This window comes from Solanum tuberosum, unplaced genomic scaffold (genome assembly GCF_000226075.1).
Source record: "Solanum tuberosum cultivar DM 1-3 516 R44 unplaced genomic scaffold, SolTub_3.0 scf00533, whole genome shotgun sequence".
NCBI classification, from domain to species: Eukaryota; Viridiplantae; Streptophyta; class Magnoliopsida; order Solanales; family Solanaceae; genus Solanum; species Solanum tuberosum.
Window position 1 is genome coordinate 298,617 of NW_006239459.1, and position 19,557 is coordinate 318,173.

The following is a 19,557-nucleotide window of genomic DNA, read 5'->3' on the forward strand; positions in this document are numbered from 1 at the left end:
CGGGGGGGGGGGGGGGGGGGGGGGGGGGGGGGGAGGTAGTAACAGATTCTACATGAGGGTGGATTTACTTCTTCATTTTCTACTTGGTATTAATCTGATTCTTCAGTTCATGGCTCAAGTTGCTAATTTGACAAAGACATGTGCAAAGGATAATCAGTGCGAGAATAAACCGAATCCAGATCACCTCAAACTTCAGGAGTCTACTGAAGTTTACGTCTAATTATTGGCAACCATCAAGTGCGAGAAAAGACAAAGATCAAAAAGTGTATCAAGGAGCATACACCAAATGAGACAGTCAAGTGACATAAAAATGTAAAAACCTAATGATCCGACTTTTGTCTACCATTAGATAGTTCAACTATTTATTCTTTGACATCACTAGCTAGCTGAAATTTGAGGCAATTTAGGTCCCAATACAACAGTCAGTGTTAACACAAGTAACGTCATTTTATATTCCTTCAACTTTTATCAGTCTAAAATGGATCTCCAGGTTTTACTTTCCCGTAGAGAGTGGGTAAGAGCTCTTGGATGGTAGGGAATTATACAGCTTAAGCAGCTATTATTTCAAATTTGATATAACCAGCAAGACAAAAAAAAAAAGAACTAATAAACCCAATCAAATTTCAGGAACCTTACGTGTAAAAACTCATTTACTCTCAAGGATGCCTTGCTTGCCTCATCAACAAACTCCCTAAAATGTGACAATTTTTATGTAAGTACTCAAAGCAATTGAAAAGAAGATCAGAAACTGTAGATACGAATGCATAGGTTTATTTCAATCCTAGTTCACCACCTGTTTGGATGAGTATGTCTGCACAATTCAGCTGAATCAATTACTGAGCACACCTATCAAATTAAATAGGTCAGTTATGGTCTGGCGTCTTGTTTCAACAAAAGCAGAATTAGACCACAAAAACCCAAACTTACAGTATCAGAAATCTCATCCATTGCCCGGATAATTTCGGGAGATGAGGGCATGCCAGCGATATAGTTCACAAGTTCTTGTGACCTATTAAGCATGTGAAATTTTTCTATCAAACACGTGAAACAGCAAACACTTATTTAACTCCAGATGAAGTAAAGCAATTTCTGTAACATTGCAATAAAAGACAAGCGAAACAATCGACATTCACCGAACGAAAGTAGAGAATTTTTGCTATCTGTTTTGTAAATGCTTACCTCTCAATAGCATCGTCAACGAATCGTTGGAAGCCTTTGGGAGTTTTCAAATGATGAAAGCCGTAGAGGCCCGTCTCTTTTATTGAGGGAGCTGTAGATGTTGAAATGTGGATGAAGTTGGTGTTGGCTCGTACATGAGCAGCGGCGCACTTGCGAATTAGAGCGTGCATGGCGTTCGCCCTAGACGAAACTGCTGACTCTTAACAACGAGGTTCTGCTCCTCTTGTTTGCTCAATCTGCAGAAGGGGCTGGCTCAGTAGAAACTGGAAACCGGAAAAAAAAGTCCGGTGAGAACTGGGTTCATCGGCTTGATAAAGCGTTCTCGCAGAAGGTCTAACGACAATTTTGACCGAAGAATGACAAAAATGCCCCTTGTTATATTACACCATTTTAAACTTGAAAAAAAAAAGGGTGCATACGTACAGAGTTCCAAATGGACTTTCACCTCAAATTCAATTCAAGGAAAATGACTTTTCTATATAAAAAATAAGGAAAATATTTTTCAAATTCTCTTTCAATGTCATTAACCAATCCAATTTAGACCTGAAATTCAACTCTCGACTCCCGACCTCGCCCCCAACTCAACCTAGGACTCAACTTGTATCCCAAACCCAACCCTAACTTGAGGTCAAGTTAGTCGGGTCTCGATCCTAGTTTGGGATTAAGATCGGGGTTAATTAGCTACCGAGTTGTGGTTGGGGTCATAGTCGAATCATGAATTAGGGTTAGGCCATGGTCGAGTTGAGGATCGAGTTCTGAGTCGGGGTAAAGGTCAAGGGTTAGGTCTAGAGTCTCAAGTCAGAGTTAGGAGTTGGTCTTGGGTCAGGAGTCATGTCCTGAATCTCAGGTTTGAGTCGAGTTTCAGGATGAGCCGGTGTTGGGGTCAAGTCGAATCTCGAGTTGTGGTCAATATAGGTGCTCGGGTTTGTGTTATTGATGGATTATTTCGGGTTTGATATCGTTATATTTACCCATATTATACTTGAATATCTTTAGAATAATATTTTCTTCTTACTAATCAAGCAACATGAAATATTCTCTAGTTTCGTTCCAAACACACCCTAAAATATTTGCTTCTCAAAGATAGTTGCCAAGTGAACTACCATATGGTCGCAGTAGTTGGAAGCACGTAATATAGTGAATTAACCAATTCTGTCCATTTCCAATACACCCCTCTCCGTGCGTGTCAGTTGTCACCCCTTTCCCGCGAAAATCTCCCTCTTCTTCAAACTCTTTAATCTTCTCCCTTTAATTATCCCAAAATCTGGATTTCCCAATCCTAATTTCCATTTTAGTATCAAATTTCTCTCACTTAATTAACCAAAATTGATGATTAGCGATATCAATTACTTCTTTGATCACCATGCAATTATGAACCGGATCGTTATTCCTACAATCAACTACAATGTCGACGACTCCCGCTAATCTCGAGCCTAAGAAAAAAAAACTAAATCCGATCGCCACCAGTACACATTCTTCCCACCGGAGCCAAGCGCCTCCGACGCCTTCAACGTCGCCGTCCGTTAATCTGAAGCTAAGGAAGATTCCTCCTATACCGGGACACCATCCAGTTGCTGAAGATAGTCTTCCTGATGAAGACGCTAATGAGGAGGAAGATCATGAAAGTAGAAGCAAAACATCGTTGACGAACGAGGCTTCAATTCTCGGCCTAAACCATATAAGGACTCGTTCCTCTCCATCACCTCTTAGGGCTTGCAATTCTTTCGTTACTCCATTTGATGGAGTCGACAGCGTAGGCTCTAAATCATCCTCCGTTGCTCAACATCCTGCTGGAAATTCTTCCGAACAAGGTGGGTTTTGCGTTCCCTTTAATTATATCCTTGTGAAAGAATTATTAAGATTCTCAGGCTTGTTTGGATGCAGTAATTTGGATTTGTGTATCTCAATTCAAAACCTGGAATATTTGCACCTCTATGGATCTGAAATCTCAAATAACTTTGTAACTTATAAATGTAAAATCGCTTCTTAAATCTAAATGTCTCCATCCATAAGAGAATTCGGAAACAAGCTATGATCCCTTGTCTTTGTACTGAAACAATACCGGTTATTTTACAAATGTGGTGGCTGCGGAAGATTGCTTGAGAATTTTAAAATTTAACATGAGAAATCACTGAAGAAACATATAACTACCACTCTGAATAGTGCGTAATTTTTCAGGTAAAAAAGTTCCATGGAGTCAGTCAAGACCTTTGAAAGTGCCGCCACCAAGTATTTCAAGTGCAGAGGTGAACTCACCTTTTACTTTATTTCCTTTTGTTTCATGATTTTATATTCCTTTTGGAAAAGGTTAATAAATCATTGTAATTTTTCTCAAAATAGGGAAGTCATGCAGCTTCTTCCAAGGAAATGCAATCTCCACGTTTTCAGGCTATACTGCGAGCTACCAGTGGTCGTAGAAAGAGAGTTCCAGATATCAAGAGCTTCTCTCATGAACTAAATTCAAAAGGAGTCTGCCCACTTCCGTTTTGGAAGTCTCGTGCTCTAGGGCGTGTGGAAGTATGTTGGCTTTTCTTAGCTCCTGTTATGCCACATTTGCTGCCTGAGGCCTTTTACATGCTTATCCTTTTTTTACTGTCTGATATGCCATTCACAGGAAATTATGGTGATGGTTCGAGCAAAATTTGACAAATTAAAGGAAGAGGTCAATTCTGACCTAGGCATATTTGCAGGAGATGTGGTTGGGATACTTGAGAAGACTTCAGAATCTCATCCTGAATGGAGAGAGAGTTTGGAAGATTTGCTCGTTACAGCAAGGCGTTGCACTAAGATACCACCAAGTGAATTCTGGTCAAAGTGTGAAGGCATTGTTCAGACTCTAGATGACCACCGTCAAGAGTTACCTGTGGGAACCGTAAAACAAGCTCACACCCGCCTTCTGTTTATTCTCACTCGTTGCACTAGACTTGTGCAGTTCCAGAAGGAGAGTGGTTATGATGAAGACCACATTTTGTCTTTTCACCAACTTAGTGACCTTGGATTTTATCCAGAAAGAATTAGTGGGTCAAAAAGCCAGGACTTAAGTGCAAGAAGAGGTCAAAAGTTCCTAGGATACGAGCAAAGCAATCTGCCTGTTAAACATGACCGCACAAATGAAGTCGGAGATACCTTGGAGGTTAGCACTGCAAAAAGTGTTGCTTCTTCTGCTGCAAACAGCTACAGAATGTCGTCATGGAAGAAGCTTCCTTCTGCAGCTGACAGAAGCCGCAGGGGAAATGACTCTGTTGAAACCACCCCATCCAAGGACAAGACTGATAGTCTGCAACACAAAGAGGAGATGGATCATTTTGGAAACACTCCATTATGCCCTCCTGAGAATTCTGAGGAAACTTCAAAGATTAAGAAGGTAAATTGGGGAATGTGGGATCAACCTTGCTTGTCATATGAAGATTCATTTATTTGTCGAATATGCGAAGTTGAAATACCAACTGTGTACGTAGAACAGCACTCGAGAATATGTACGATTGCTGATAGATGTGATTTGAAGGGATGGACAGTAAATGAACGATTAGAAAGAGTTGTGGATAGTCTTGAAAGAATACTTGAATCATGGACTCCAAAGAGTACAGACACAGGGGCAGGAAGTCCTGATGTATCCAGAGGGTCTACATTGAATATGCCTGAAGAGTTGAATGCCTTGTTAGTCAAGCAGAATGGCTTGTCTCAACGATGCTCTGAAGACATGCTAGATTGTCTTCCTGAGTCTGATAGTAGATGTCTTCTGGAAAATGTCAACAGCTTGACTGACATATCTAAGAAACAGTCATTAGCTGGGAGCTTAACACCCAGGTCACCTTTAGTGACTCCACGAACTGGTCAGATTGAGCTGATGCTGAGTGGACGCATAGTGGTATCTGAACATGAAAGTTATCAGCAGGTATAGAAAATGAAATGAAATTTCTGGTACTTTCCTCTCAGTTCTGGATGTTTTCTTGAGGTTACTCATTTTAATCTTACCGTTACATTTGCAATCTACTACATACAGCTAAAATCATTTCACTCAAACCTTTACATATTGCTGCTTGTTTTTCTTTTGGATAACTGTTAAGAAAGATATAATGTACGCTAAAGTATACAAACTATAAAATATCTGTTTTTGTTTAAACTATATTTTTAGCCCAAATTCAACTATTTGTGCTATGGAGAGTAGGACATCCCAATCTAATACAAGAAGCTTTTCTTGGGCAAAGGTTGGTCTTATTCGTATGCCCCAGTACAGGTCATTATTGCAAAGTTGGTTTCTTCTTATTGACATTTACAGGATTTGGTGTTTTTTCTTTTCATCAGTTATAGATATTTTATGCTTTTTGTGGTATACATTGTTTTATCTGTTAAGGTACTTGAAACCATTCATCAAAGTTACCTATCTTATATTTTCAACTGTTTTGCTTCCTTGTCTTGCCCAAACATATTTAATATTCTTGATGGGAAGTTCAGCAAATTCATATGGTGACAGATGTTCTAGTAAGAAAGTTCTATGATTGAGATTGTTGAGCCTTTATCTGTTTCTGTATAATTGACAGTTAATGTAATTCTGCTGGTTCTCGATTTATAGGTTATTTTCTAGATTTGAGTTAACTTTAGTAGTTTCTTGGTATTATGAATTTGGAAGAAATTGTGTGAGAGGACTATGACAGAATAATTATCCCAGTTGGTTTGAACGAAAAAATCTAAAAATGGTACAAGAGCTGATATCTAGCAATTATGAGATACCAATATCAAACTGAGTAAATTGCTATGGTTTTACTGTATGTGGTAGCTGGAGTTCAATTAAAAATAAATCATCAATGAAGTGTGGCAGTAATACAAAGGAATTATTTTGGAACAAGAAGCAGTGACGTATCTAGGATTTTCACTAAGGGGGTTTGAAAAATAAAAATATGCTCTTTGAGATTTGAACTTGGAACTCAAGATGAATTTTGAATTCCATAAACTACTAAGCCAACCTCTAGTATTATGTTTAGGGAATTCAAAATCTTTATATATACATAAAAATAAAAAATTACTTATATATACCGTGTAATTTTTGCATAGGGGTTTGGGTCAACACCCTCCCTCCCCCCTAGATCCTTCCCTGACAAGAAGGCCAAGGCTTTCTTTGCTCCAAGTCCTTTTGGTTCATGTACATAGTTCATGCCCCTTTCAGAAGAATTTCAACTACATGTTTGTGCTCTTTCACTCTCCCCCCAAGTCTTTTTTTGGTCCATGGCATGGTTAGTGCGTCCTTCAGAAGAGTTCCCTTGTAAATTGCCTCTTCCAAACTTCATCTTTTCTCTCTCTCTTCTGGCTACCTCCTAAACTTCTATGTTTTATTTTTACTAGTAATTCCCTAAAACCGAATAATCAAACAGGCAGCAGTTCCATATTGTTATTATTATAAACTATGGCAAACTTCTGCTGCATGCTCATATTTTGGAATAATACTTTACTTTTGTATTTTACATGAAATTGTTTGCAAAAACTTAACGTAAAATAATGTAATTAAGAGTGTTTTCAAGAAAAATTTAAAAAAGGTAGATGGTGCGCATAAAGACACGACCACAAATGGACCAAGTTAGCCCTAAAATGTTGAAGTTAGTAGCAGGAAGTTGAGGATGAACCTCAGGTTTGCATATGTAGGAGTATTGAACCACCAACTAAGCTACTATTGGGGTTTGCATCTTTATAAACACTATAAGTTGTTGATCATTATTTTCATATTCTGGTTGTTGTCATAGTTTTGACATTTATACTCCTAGTACCACCTACTTGGGGTTTCAATAGTATAGGCTCTTTGTTTGTCAATTGGATGTTGATTAAGTCTGTTAATTATATTGTGGAGAATCATGGCAGATAAATAAGCTATTGGATATTGCTCGATCAGTTTCCAATGCAAACAACAATGATTACAGTACACTGGAATACTTGCTTGACCGACTTGAAGACCTAAAATATGCAATCCAGGATAGGAAGGTGGATGCTCTTGTTGTTGAGACCTTTGGGAGACGTATTGAGAAACTATTGCAGTGAGTTTTATTATTCTTGTAAAACTGATAACATTCACAGAAATTAAGAAGAGATTATGTTTCAATTTTAATTCATCTTGACTTCAGATGTCATTCTAGTTCTACTTTGCATCTTCTCTCAAACTCTACAGGGAGAAATATATATTACTTTGTGGACACATTGAAGATGAAAGAGTGGAACCATCCAATACCACAGGTGACGAGGACAGTTCAACAGAAGATGATTCAAGTCGCAGTATGCGTGCAAGCCCTATAAATACATTGTCCAAGGAACGAACATCTATTGAAGATTTTGAAATTATAAAACCAATCAGTAGGGGAGCTTTTGGTAGAGTTTTCCTCGCCAGGAAAAGGGCAACAGGTGACTTATTCGCAATCAAGGTAAAAATTTTATCCCATTGAAGGATCATAATTTCAAGTAATTTGCAGGAGATGTTCTTATCAGTCCGTATGTGTTGCAACTAGCTGAAACTAACATACACCTACATACACCATGGTTCCATCCACTAATTTATTCAGAATTAAAGTCTGGAAGCTTCCTTCCCTGAATTTTTCCCACTGAGTATAGGTCGTAGTTCCATTCATCTCCTGAATTTAACGACCCTATTTTTCACAGGTTTTGAAAAAGGCTGACATGATACGCAAAAATTCAGTAGAAAGTATATTGGCTGAGAGAGACATTTTAATATCAGTCCGCAATCCTTTTGTGGTTAGTCAATGCCAGATATACTCTTCCTTCGTGAACCAAGTTTTTTTTGTTGGAAATTAGCATGTGTCAAACTGTTAAAATAAGAAACAAAGCACTTCTAAGACACCATGCTAATGGTTATCTGGTGGGTGAACAGGTCCGCTTTTTTTACTCCTTCACATGCAGGGAGAACCTTTATCTGGTCATGGAGTACCTAAATGGTGGGGATCTTTTTTCATTGCTGAGAAATCTGGGCTGCTTAGAGGAAGATATGGCACGTATATACATTGCAGAACTAGTAAGGACTAATTTAATAGGCTGGCTGAACTTCAACATGCTACCAACTTCTCTACCATTCTCAGAAGTTGTATATAGATCTCATTTTTCCTTTTCAGGTTCTTGCATTGGAGTATCTCCATTCTTTAAATATCATTCATAGAGATCTGAAGCCAGATAACTTGTTGATTAGTCCAAGCGGTCACATCAAGGTAAAAAATATTTTTATGAGACTACTACTGTTTTTAGTTTTCTAAAGGTCCAAAAGCTTGTGTGTTGGAGTTATTGTCGTTAAGTTGAGCTGAATTTCAGGCAATTGTTTAAAGAGCTTGACAACATCTTATGTAACTTGTATTTTCTTTTAGTTCCTAGTTCTCACAATCTAATCCTCATAATAACAGTTAACAGATTTTGGGCTCTCAAAGGTTGGTCTCATCAATAGCACTGATGACTTAGCAGGACCATCAGTTCCAAGTTCTGCCTATCTTGGGGAAGATAGATCCAAAATGGATGAAAATTCACTCAAAAGAGAACAGAGGCAGAAAAATGCAGTTGTTGGCACCCCTGATTATCTAGCACCCGAGATACTTCTCGGCATGGGACATGGTATGGACCCATCTGACAATTGATCTTTCATAGTCACAAACTACTCCCTTTTCCCAGTTTATGCAGCGCACTTCCCTCTGGAACATCTGAAAGAGTTTGACGAGCTTCTACAACTCTTATATCTCCATTACTAGTCAAGAATTCACATTTAGACACGTCATGTTTCATATCAAACCAGCTTTTGAGAACTATTTTGGAAGTTTCTACTTTCACCTAAAATATTTGTTAAGTAAAATCAACACCGTGATTTCCATTCTTAATCCAAGCTGTGTTTGATTAGTAGGAGAGAGAGTGCATATATTTTTATACAAGTTTCATTATGAGTTCTGCTATAATAAATCTATTTTTCTTTTCTAGGTGCCACAGCTGATTGGTGGTCAGTGGGTGTCATTTTGTTTGAGCTGCTTGTTGGTATTCCTCCTTTTAATGCAGAACATCCTCAGGTATGCTTTCTATGTCTGATAATTTGCAGACTACTAGACAAGGAGAGATGGCCTCGGCATGCCTTGTGACAACTCAGCAGTTTTTTCTTTTGTAGAGTTAACTATTCTTTTACTTGTTACTTGATTAATGTTGATTACTATATTAAAGGCTATTTTAGATGCAAGATTATATCAATGTTGAATGCTTTCCAAATCTCATTAAATCAGGAATTCCCTCTCTTTTGCAACTTTTTCCCCCCTAAGATGGATATCACAGATTTGTAGTTTTGCAGGATGACCAGTCCTCATTGTAGACTGACAAATAAGTTGATTTGAAGCATGAACTTGGATGATTGTGTGTATCTTTTATCAGTCTTTATGTTGAACTTCCTATGTAATTTCACCAAAAAGTATAGTTGAATATATGGAGAAACATGTTAGAGATACAGAGGCGGAATCATGATTTAAAGTTTATGGGTTCCTACTCAAATATTTATAGATATTAGTGAAATTTCTTAATCAAAATGCAGTACAACGCAAACGCAACTAGTTTTGCGTGAACCCATAACAAAGACATTAGATCCCGCCTCTTAAAGATGGATGAGAGTGTGTTCCATGATTGTAACACACTAGTGATGAGCTTTATGGTTCTGGAAGGACACAACAACGAACAACTTACTTGTGCTCCCACAAGTGGAGTATGGGGAGGGTAAGATGTATGCAGACCTTATCACTACCTTTGTGGAGAAGAGAGACGGTTTCCAATAGATCCTGGTCTCAAAAGAGAAGTAAAGGGGTGTTTGGATTGACTTTTTTTAAGTAGCTTATAAGCTAATAACCATAAATTGGTCATACCTAGCTTTTGGCTTTTAGCTTATTTTTGTACTTTTATGGCCTAAAAGTAAGTGTTTAAAAACACTTTTTGTCTTTCCCAAACACCTCTAAAAATAAAAAATAGCTTAAAAGTCAAAAACTACTTAAAATAAGCTAATCCAAACATTCGAAGCAGGGTTGTAAGAAAATATGACAACAAAATATCGAGATACAAGGCAAATGAATCAACTAATAGTAAAATGCATTGAAGAATAAGAAACTATGTGATTTCTAAATACTACTACGAATAAGAAGGAGAGGAGATGAGGTTAGCCCCTGCCTCTCCCACCTAAAGTGTGACAACATTCGACTACCTGCTAACTTTCTACCCTAATCATCGACTTCCATACCTCCCTATATAGGATCATGTCCTCAGTAAGCTGAAGTTGTGTTATGTCCTGTCTAATCATCTCCTCCTAGTTCTTTTGTTCTTTTTCAGACTACCTCTCCTTCTCCTAACTCGTGCTACAACCAACCACTCACACCTCTGGTTAAAATATCCACATTGAGTGTTTTCCTTTATAGTTGGGTATCCTGTTTTCTTATTTTGTTAAGTTGACAGTCCTGGGGTACTGTAACATGTAGTTATATAATTGGTTGCACCAACTACATTGTTCTTATTTTGTCATACATTCTTGAGTGCAATACAATTAATTCTGAATGCATCAGAAGGTATGTTTTGGTTGTTAAAATTTGGAACAGATTGCTTTTCCGGTGCTTTTAATTCTTGGATCTATGACCAATTGTTTCGAAACAGATTACTTCATGAGGAGCATTTAGGTTCTTTATGTTCTGTTGGTGCTGCTATATTAATTGTATGAACCTATTTAAGAGCCAAATGCTTTTTAACTTTATTTTATTCGTTCTGCTTGTTATTTGGGTTTTTCAATAAGGGCTTTTCTGCGTATGGTAGTTTTTCTTGGCTCCAATTGGCCAAATTCTCTATATTCATTTCATCTCTTTTGAGGAAGTTTGCTAATGAGTTGATAGTTCATAGTAGTTTTTTTATTTCGCTTGACATGTATAAAAGTGTGATAGAATCTAATATCAAGCTCCTATTTTGTTGCAGCAAATTTTTGACAATATCATTAACAGGGACATACCTTGGCCCAAGATACCAGAGGAAATGAGCGTAGAAGCATATGACTTGATTAACAAGTAAGTCTTGCAACAAAGGTCTTGGTTTTAGTTAATTACCAGAAATGCTTGTGGTTCTGAATTGGCAAGGCCAACGAAACTCTTATCATCTACCCTCGAAGTTATTATATGCTTTCTAGAAAAAATACAAAAAAAGGTTGATATTTACCATTTTCTTTCACATGTTTAAATAATCTATCTATACTACTCATAACAGTCTCAGTAGCTTTTATCAAGAAGATATTTGATACGTGATTGGGAAGCTGCCTGCTTATGTGCTTGACTTTATTTTTGCTTTCGTAAGGTTGTTGAACGAAAACCCAATTCAAAGGTTAGGTGCAACAGGGTCAGGAGAGGTAAAAATCTCCCATTAACAAGTTACACTGTAATCCAGCTACTTCTATAAATGCAAAATGTAAAAGAAAATTCAAGTTTATTCCTTTTTACCTTCTTTATTTTAACAGGTAAAGCGACTTCCTTTCTTTAGGGATATCAACTGGGACACACTTGCAAGGCAAAAGGTTTTCTTTCTCTTTCTATCTTCTCTCCACTCTCCAATAAAACTGATTTATTCAGTGGAGGAATAATAATGCTGTAATTAATTTCGACAGGCTACGTTTGTCCCATCTGCTGATGCACATGACACTAGCTATTTTATGAGCCGTTACATTTGGAATCCAGAAGATGAGAATGTCAATGGAGGTAGCGATTTTTATGAGTTGAGTGAGAGTGGCAGTGCTTCATTTGGCAGCAGTTCATACAGCAATCCACAAGATGAAGAGGTATACCTTTCTCAGATTTGCAGAGCATATCAAAGTCTAAAATTTGATTATGACCTGGCTTTCTAACGGAGAAGGACTACTGGTTTATACCTGCCTGCTGTTTGACCCTCTGATACTCAAATACATAAATTAACACAGTTTTTTTTCTCTATACCCACTAACTGCTGGTATGTGTTGTTGTTATCACTGTTCTAACCCAGAATTTGTCATAACAGGGAGATGAATGCGGTAATCTAGCAGACTTTAGTACTCCTTCCCTGAATGTGAATTACTCCTTCAGTAACTTTTCGTTTAAGGTGAGAAATGCTGCCTTGCTACTACCCTATTGTTTGAATAACATTCATGGATATGAATTTCTTGTTTTTGCTTTACATATTCTGATGAGTTCTTGAGTATTGATTGACAAGCACATTTGACCTGATGTTCTTGCTGCTGTTTGAGAGGAACTAGTGAACACGATAGATTTAGTTACTATATTTCTCTAATTAATGTACTAACTGACCTCTTTTCTCTATCTAATTTGCCTTCCATCTTTCTTCCTTGGATGTTTCCAGAACTTGTCACAGCTGGCTTCTATTAATTACGATTTAATTGGGAAGAACTCTAAAGAATCAGTAGAAGCTGCAAACCCATCGGTTCCTTGAGAAAAAGAGATTGCTGCTTTTGCAGTTACATGCTGTCTCTCTTTGTTTCTTAGTGCTTGAGTGGCATTTCCACGACAAAAATGTGATGGCATCAACCGTAATAGGATCTATCCTCCACCTCAGCTAAGTCCCCAGGTGAAGAGATGTTGATCATTTGGTTTAAAAAGTCCGCGTCCTGCCAAATTGAGGGTTGTGCTGCAAACGGTACGGCCTTGACATTCAATGATGTATTTCAAGGACTGAAGAGATCTCAAATGGTGTGGAAAATATGTAGATACCATTTAATTGCACCCTTCCCTTCTCCTCAACCCCTTTTGTTAGGGATTGTACATATGTGGTCTTCAATATGGTAAAATTTTGCAGTTTATCAGTGTTCAGGATGAAATGCCCGTTGAACCACTGACAATGCTTGTGGCAGTCCAAATAGTAGACATCCTGGTATTCTTGACTCTGTCCCTGCTATTGGGAACCCCAAGCCTAGATTCTCAAAATTTCAATATCAAACCCAAATTCTGGGAAAAAAAAGGCATAACCAAATCAATCTTGGAAGGCCATCAAAGTTGCTCCTCCCTTACCAAGAATATAGTATGTTGATGGAAGATTGAAGTTCTACAAGCAATCAGCCAATCACTGTGATCTCCAGAAACTCTGATTTCTGATTGTTACTACAGTGAAAGGCATTTGCTGAAATTTAGTTATCTAACAGTTTAGTCCTCGGATCAATACTCATCTTGATATTACTTTTCCTCCTAGAATTGGACGTTCCAATAGTAACTCGTGTCATTTCATCATTCTTCCTGGATGTTTTCTTCTTTTATCATTCATATTTCATATCTATTATGCAACGAAAAGAAGTTGATAGAGAATTCAACGAGAAAGCACAGAGGAACTCTCTGTTCGCCTTATAATTGAGTAAAAATGTGAAGTAAAGCCTTCCGGAGTTGTCTGTTTCCAATATGACTTTGGTTACCATCTAATCCTCTGTCCAAGTGAGGACAGAAGATTTTTCTGTTCTTTTTTTGCTCTTCTCCTTGTATCAAATTCTCAGTAACTCCCAAAGACAGAATTTGATCAGACAAAGGGAAAAGAAGAAGAAGAAATAGTGATGAATGTAGTAATCTTGGAGTTTCACTCTCTCATTTGTAACAGAAGTATACCGAACCATTGAACTGTCGAAAATAAAATAAAAATGAGCTTTCTAAAAGCCACCTTTGTAAAAGTGGTTAATAAGACTTCATTTTTGAGAATAGCAGAAGAAAAATAAATCGAAGAGGCCTTCTACTAGTTCAAGATCAATAAGTGAAGTTGAAAGCTTTTGCTAAAACAGAACATCTTTGTGACGGGAAAAGGGCTTTATTGAATTGGTTTGATTACAAATGTACGACTAAGGTCATCTGTACCTATACTTATCTAGGGATGATTTTAAGTAGAAACATAACTAAATAATTATATTATCTACTATAAATATTTGAGCCTCTAGGACATTTAGATATTTCTTTAAGTACAATTAATATCAAATATATTATTATTGATCTTAAAACATTCTTTTGTAAGCAAAGAATAAAAAAGAAATTGTGGGTTATTTTTCCTCTCTTTATTAAGAATATAATATGTATGAGAGTCTCACCTTATATCCATTCAATTCAAGAGTGCTTCATTTTATAGATATAGTTGTTGCCTCATTTCTCTATGTGTCAATTCAAGTTGATAGATATTGACACTTAAATACATGTTTTTTTTTTCTAGAAATTATTTTTATTATTTGTCTTTCCACTGGTGGAGGAATGTTGGCATTAAAAATTTCTTTTGTAATGCAAAAAAATAAAGAAATTCTTGTAGCATCCTCTCTTTATTCTTGTGTGTCCTTTTCCGCCCTTACTTTCATGTCTGATGTGAAAAGATACAAGTCTCTCATTGATCAGATTTTTTTTTTTTTCTCTTTATTATATAGAATTCTCTTCTATTAGAATTGTAAAAAGTCAGGAAAAGGTGAAGATATAAACTTATAAGGTAAAATGAATTGATTTGTTCCTTTTGTGCACGGGATATACGTGAGTCCTAATCTAAATTTGATTTTGCACCTGTTAGACTTGTTGATGTCTTATTTGGGATTTTAAAATGGTTCAATGTTGCTGCTACAAGAGCCCGATCATTGTTTGTAGTTATTGGAAATCCACACATCATCTGCAAGGCAAGTGATTTGTTGTACCAATGTAGATTTGATATGTCATAATAAAGGTGGAGTTTTTGTCTATCCTTTTTTGATGAGTATTTGTTTTAGCCAACTGTGGAGTTTGAATATTTATTAACGTGCCTGATATCATAGGACCGCTAATGAAACAATTTTTTGTGGTATTATGCAAACAATGACTCACTCGTACAAGGATTGGTTTTACTTGAAAAATTGGAGATCGTTGAAGAGGAGTCGAAACAAGCAAATAATTAAAATGATGATGCACAAGCTAAAGTTTGGGACTGTGAAGATGCATAAGCTAATGCTTGGAACCAAGACCAATAAGGACAAGTAATTAACAATTGGGATCAAAATTAAGATCGATCAATTGAGACAAGTTAACAATTGGGGTCAAGATCAAGACCATTGAGGAGAAGTTAACAATGAATGAGAACAAGCTAAGAATTGGAATGATGACAACACTTTTGCGACAATGAAGAGAAACATAGTCTTCAGTCCCTGTTATGGATGAAATGGAATGATTTGATGGTCGAGAATAACTGCTTATAATTTATTTAGCTAAGGGGTGAAACTTTTGGAGGTTGCATTAAACCACAAAACTCACAGAAAAATTTCTTTTCAGGTTCTGCACTAGCATGTTGTTATTCATGAATTTTGTTGTTCAACACAACCTTCAGCATAATAAACTAAGCAGTTATTTTCTACCATCAGACCATTCAACTTCATTATCCATAATAGGGATCAGAATACAGTACTTTGAAGTTGACTGAAGACTCTATTTCTCTTCATTCATTATTACAAGTGTCATCATCATTCCAATTTTTAACTTGTCCTCATTCATCTTGATTCCAATTGTTAACTTGTCCCCATTGGTCTTGGTCTCAATTGTTAACTTGTCTCCATTGGTCTTGTTCTCAATTGTTAACTTGTCATCGTTGGTCTTGGTTTCAATCATTAGCTTGTGCTCCTTCATAGTTTCAATTTTTAGCTTGTGCATCATCATGCATACCATTGTCTGCATAATACCACAAAAGTTTGTTTAGTAGTGGTCTGATATATTAATAAATAATATTCAAATTCTACAGCTAGGAAAATTTTCACCTTTACTATGGCACATCAAATCTACATTGGTACAACAAATCGCTTATCTTTGCAGATCATGGTGTGTGGATCTCAATGATTTGGTTGTTGTAGCAGCAACATTGAACCTTCTCGGACTGCTAAATAAACCATCCAACATCTTGGAACTCTATTCCAATTACCTACAAGTAAAACTCTTGACTGAAATATTTGAGTTTTCTATTTTGAGATTTGTACTTTTCCTTTTCTTTTGTTCTTTTTCTGTTTTTGCTATTTTATTAGGTTGCCAGATTGGGCCTAGTCTCATGGCTTTTCAGGCTCTTTGGCTTGATAAAATTTTTTAAAAAATAAAATTCAAAGAAATATTTTTATATTTTTAGCTTATAAAAAAATGTTTCGGTCGATACATACTTAATTAGCATAACTTTAAGGTTCATTCACTGAAATTGAAAGACAATCAAGATTCATTACTCAAAATTAGACTCTCATTATTTCCTAACATTAAAAGCTAATCAAAACAATTACTCCACATAATAGCTATTTCTATCTTAAAATCTTTACTACCCATACATTGTCATCTATCTATATACTAGATATGTGAGCCCGTGCCAGCACGGGCCCAACATATGTTATTTATTTTGTTGGAATTTATGTGACACATAGAATTTAGAGAGCCGTTCAATTTTTGTAGATATTTTTTTAAATAATTAAGTTGTAAATTATTATGGCCTATTGAATTTACATAATTTTAAAATAATATATTATTCTCTTGGTTCCAACTTATGTGACACGAATGAAATTTAGAGAGTCGGTCAATTTTCTTATATGATTTTGAAATATTTTAAGTCGTGATTTATAGTATTTTACGTTAAAAAAAATTTGTAATTTTTTTAGATTTCTTACTCCATCGATTTAAGTCTTTTTCAATGTTTAATCAAATGATCTATAGCAGCATAAATATTTATGATTTATTATGAGACACACGTATAGAAATAAGCATTCACTTCATTTTCAAATAATATATGATACTTCTTTTGTTTCAATGTAAATGGGACATATGAAATTAGAGAGCAAATCAAAATATTTTCAATTGCTAATTCTTGTGATTTATAATATTTTTACGTAATTTATAATAATATATGCTATTCCATCTATTTATATTCATGTGACACTGGTAAAATTTCAACACCCAATTAAATCTTTTTCAAAATTCTAGTTTTTTTTATAAAAATTGTACCTCTAATATATTTTGTAACTAAAATATAAGAAATTGAGCAATTAAATTACAAAAAGTTAATTTTCCACGAAATAAACAAAGCGAATTTTTTTTTGAAGAAATAGTCATGAGGCACAAAAGAGAATGAAAATGAAAATTGCTCAAGTGGGGTCCATATATTAAAGAGGCATTTGGGTAATAGTGAAAAGAAATTGGAAAGAAGCGAAATAGAGAGTTACAAGGGCCCCACATGCATGGGAAATAACCCCACTTTTCGGTTGAAATAAAGGAAAAAAGTAACTTGAGAACTGATTTTTGTGTCCTCTAAAGTAGTCATGTACAATTCTAAAGTAGTCATGTACAATATTATTTCAACATAAAATTAAGAAATTTCCAATATTGCCCCTTGCTAGGGAAGCAAGCATGTCGACGAACAGCTGCTTCTCAAGAATTTTAAAAGTCAAATAAATTTTTCCTATATTGTTTTTAAAAATATTTTAAGTTGCTAATTATTGTGATTTATAACACTTTTGATAATTTTATTATAATAATTTTAACGTCATTTTAAATATATAATAGAGTATTTTTAGTTTTTAACCAATTACGTGTGTTTAAGAATATAGTGTTTGTAGCCTCCCTGGTAAAAATATTTTAAGTCTTTAATTATTGTAATTTATAGGGTATGTTATGTAATTTTTAAATTTGTAATAATATATTTTAAGTTGTTAATTATAATAATTTATAGTATCTTAAACGTAATGTATGAGTATACTATAAATTTAAAATAAAGCAAGACAAATAAATTAAAATAGAAGAGAGAATAATAAAATATGTAACATTTTTATAATATATATATAATACAATATTATAAATTGAGTAATTAATTTTAAAAAATAAGACAAACAAATTAAAAAGAGAAAAAATAGATAAATATATATGTAAGTGTGGAACCACACATGTCAGGCAGCCAGACTGCCACATGTGCGGTTATTCCCACTTATATATAAGTAGTAGATAATACAAGTTGCACATTTTTGGATGAACACCTTCTAAATTGATCACTTTATTCACTGATAGACTATGAAGGTAGGAATCACTTTCAAGACAACGATTTATCACAATAATATTATTTGTTAGTCATAAGGTTTTACTATTATAATTTCTTTTTAGTATCAATATTGTATTCTTTCTTGACAATTATTCTGTAGACTTTTAACAGATCCACAAATAATTAAGACATTTTGTAGCTCTAAAAAGCTAACTTTATTTCTTCACCTGCACAACGTGAAAAATAAATAGTGTAAGAGTATGAAAAGCAAAACGCTTTATTTTTCACCCTTTCCTAGAAATTTTTCTTTTTGCACCATTAGTAATTCAAACTCATAATAAAATAAAATAAAATACTTATAATTTGAAAAACCACCTTTTATTAGTTTCATTTAATCAGCAAAGCAATTTCAAGATTTTTTTTCTTCTTTTGGGTCAAATGGTATAAGAGAAGGGACTTTTGAATAAGATAAGAGGTGGCGAGCTATTGAAATGACTTAACTTGCATGCAATAGATATTGTCCACGTAAATATATTACCAACTGACAAAACATATCATAATTAACACGTGAAAGTGTCGAGTCAGTACATCTAAAAGGGGAATAAATGAAAAATCTAGAATAGGGTTGAGTATCGAATCATTCGGGCCAATTTTAATTTAAAAAAAGTTATCGAATTGATTTATTGATTATCATTTTTAGACCTATTAAATTGTTAAGATATTAATTAATTATTAATTATTATCAATTTAACCAGTGTTCTAAAAGACTCTGTTGGACTCGCCTTGGGGCGGGGCTCTAGTAAAACTCCCCGAGACTCAAGTGTGAGGCATAGTTCTATAAGACTTACGCTTCAAGCGTCCGACTGTACGCCCAACGCTCGGGGCTCGCCTAACAGATCTTACACAAATTATGTATTAAAATCTTTAGTTAACATTGTTGACTCTCATAATTCTTGAATAAATGAATAAAATTTAATAATTTTTTAATCTATAAAGATAAGAAGATTGATAGTAACACAAATAACAAGTTGTAGTATCACATTTTTACTATTTCGTAATACTGTGAAGGTGGTTATATATTATGAAACATTTCTCATAATAATACGTAGCTAAATTTATTTTTGCACTTATGATTGATCTTCGTGATTTTGTCCTATGACTCAAAATTATCATATTTTATTTAGCTATTTGAAAGTAATTTTATAGATATTCATGATGGAGTGATGTTTTTATTATATTACTAGTAAGTTTTTTGATTATTTTCTTTTAGGGGGGTAAATTGTATAGTATGATAGAAATATTTTTTTAGAAAAAATGATTCTTTTATTATTAGAAAGTTAAGATGTTAGATTATTTATACTTGTATAATCATGTTATAAATTAGAAGTT

At 35.0% G+C, this 19,557-nt stretch overlaps 2 protein-coding genes across 5 annotated transcripts in view; one reads left to right on the forward strand and one right to left on the reverse strand.

Annotated features, from left to right (window-relative positions):
• Window positions 1-1,553, reverse strand: part of LOC102584257 (probable mitochondrial intermediate peptidase, mitochondrial) — a 14,142-nt gene extending 12,589 nt beyond the window's left edge. Inside the window, exons 1-4 of one of the 4 annotated variants that reach the window (XM_006365191.2) lie at window positions 1,180-1,553; window positions 928-1,009; window positions 794-846; window positions 637-691 (exon numbers count right to left, since the gene is read on the reverse strand). In XM_006365191.2, coding sequence (XP_006365253.1) covers window positions 637-691; window positions 794-846; window positions 928-1,009; window positions 1,180-1,349 — 360 coding nt within the window. In that variant the 5' untranslated portion in view covers window positions 1,350-1,553. Of the gene's footprint in view, window positions 1-636; window positions 847-927; window positions 1,010-1,179 lie in introns of those variants that run through there. The other 3 variants (XM_015304353.1, XM_015304354.1, XM_015304355.1) reach the window with 3 other exon arrangements.
• Window positions 1,554-2,201: 648 nt separating this feature from the next.
• Window positions 2,202-13,690, forward strand: LOC102584595 (probable serine/threonine protein kinase IRE). Its single transcript, XM_006365192.2, has 17 exons — window positions 2,202-2,990; window positions 3,358-3,425; window positions 3,520-3,696; window positions 3,794-5,074; window positions 7,030-7,202; window positions 7,334-7,583; window positions 7,819-7,911; window positions 8,048-8,188; window positions 8,286-8,378; window positions 8,568-8,772; window positions 9,130-9,215; window positions 11,137-11,225; window positions 11,509-11,560; window positions 11,669-11,725; window positions 11,816-11,986; window positions 12,202-12,282; window positions 12,541-13,690. The coding sequence occupies exons 1-17, from the start codon at window positions 2,585-2,587 to the stop codon at window positions 12,628-12,630; spliced, it is 3,513 nt and encodes a 1,170-aa protein (XP_006365254.1). The 5' UTR covers window positions 2,202-2,584; the 3' UTR covers window positions 12,631-13,690.
• The last annotated feature ends 5,867 nt before the right edge of the window (window positions 13,691-19,557 follow it).

Coding starts and splice junctions, on each gene's coding strand:
- LOC102584595 (XM_006365192.2), top strand. CDS start 2,585: ATGTCGACGACTCCCGCTAATCTCGAGCCTAAGAAAAAAAAACTAAAT. Junction 7,912..8,047: donor CAGTCCGCAATCCTTTTGTG/GTTAGTCAATGC, acceptor GTGGGTGAACAG/GTCCGCTTTTTTTACTCCTT. Junction 8,379..8,567: donor GTCCAAGCGGTCACATCAAG/GTAAAAAATATT, acceptor TCATAATAACAG/TTAACAGATTTTGGGCTCTC.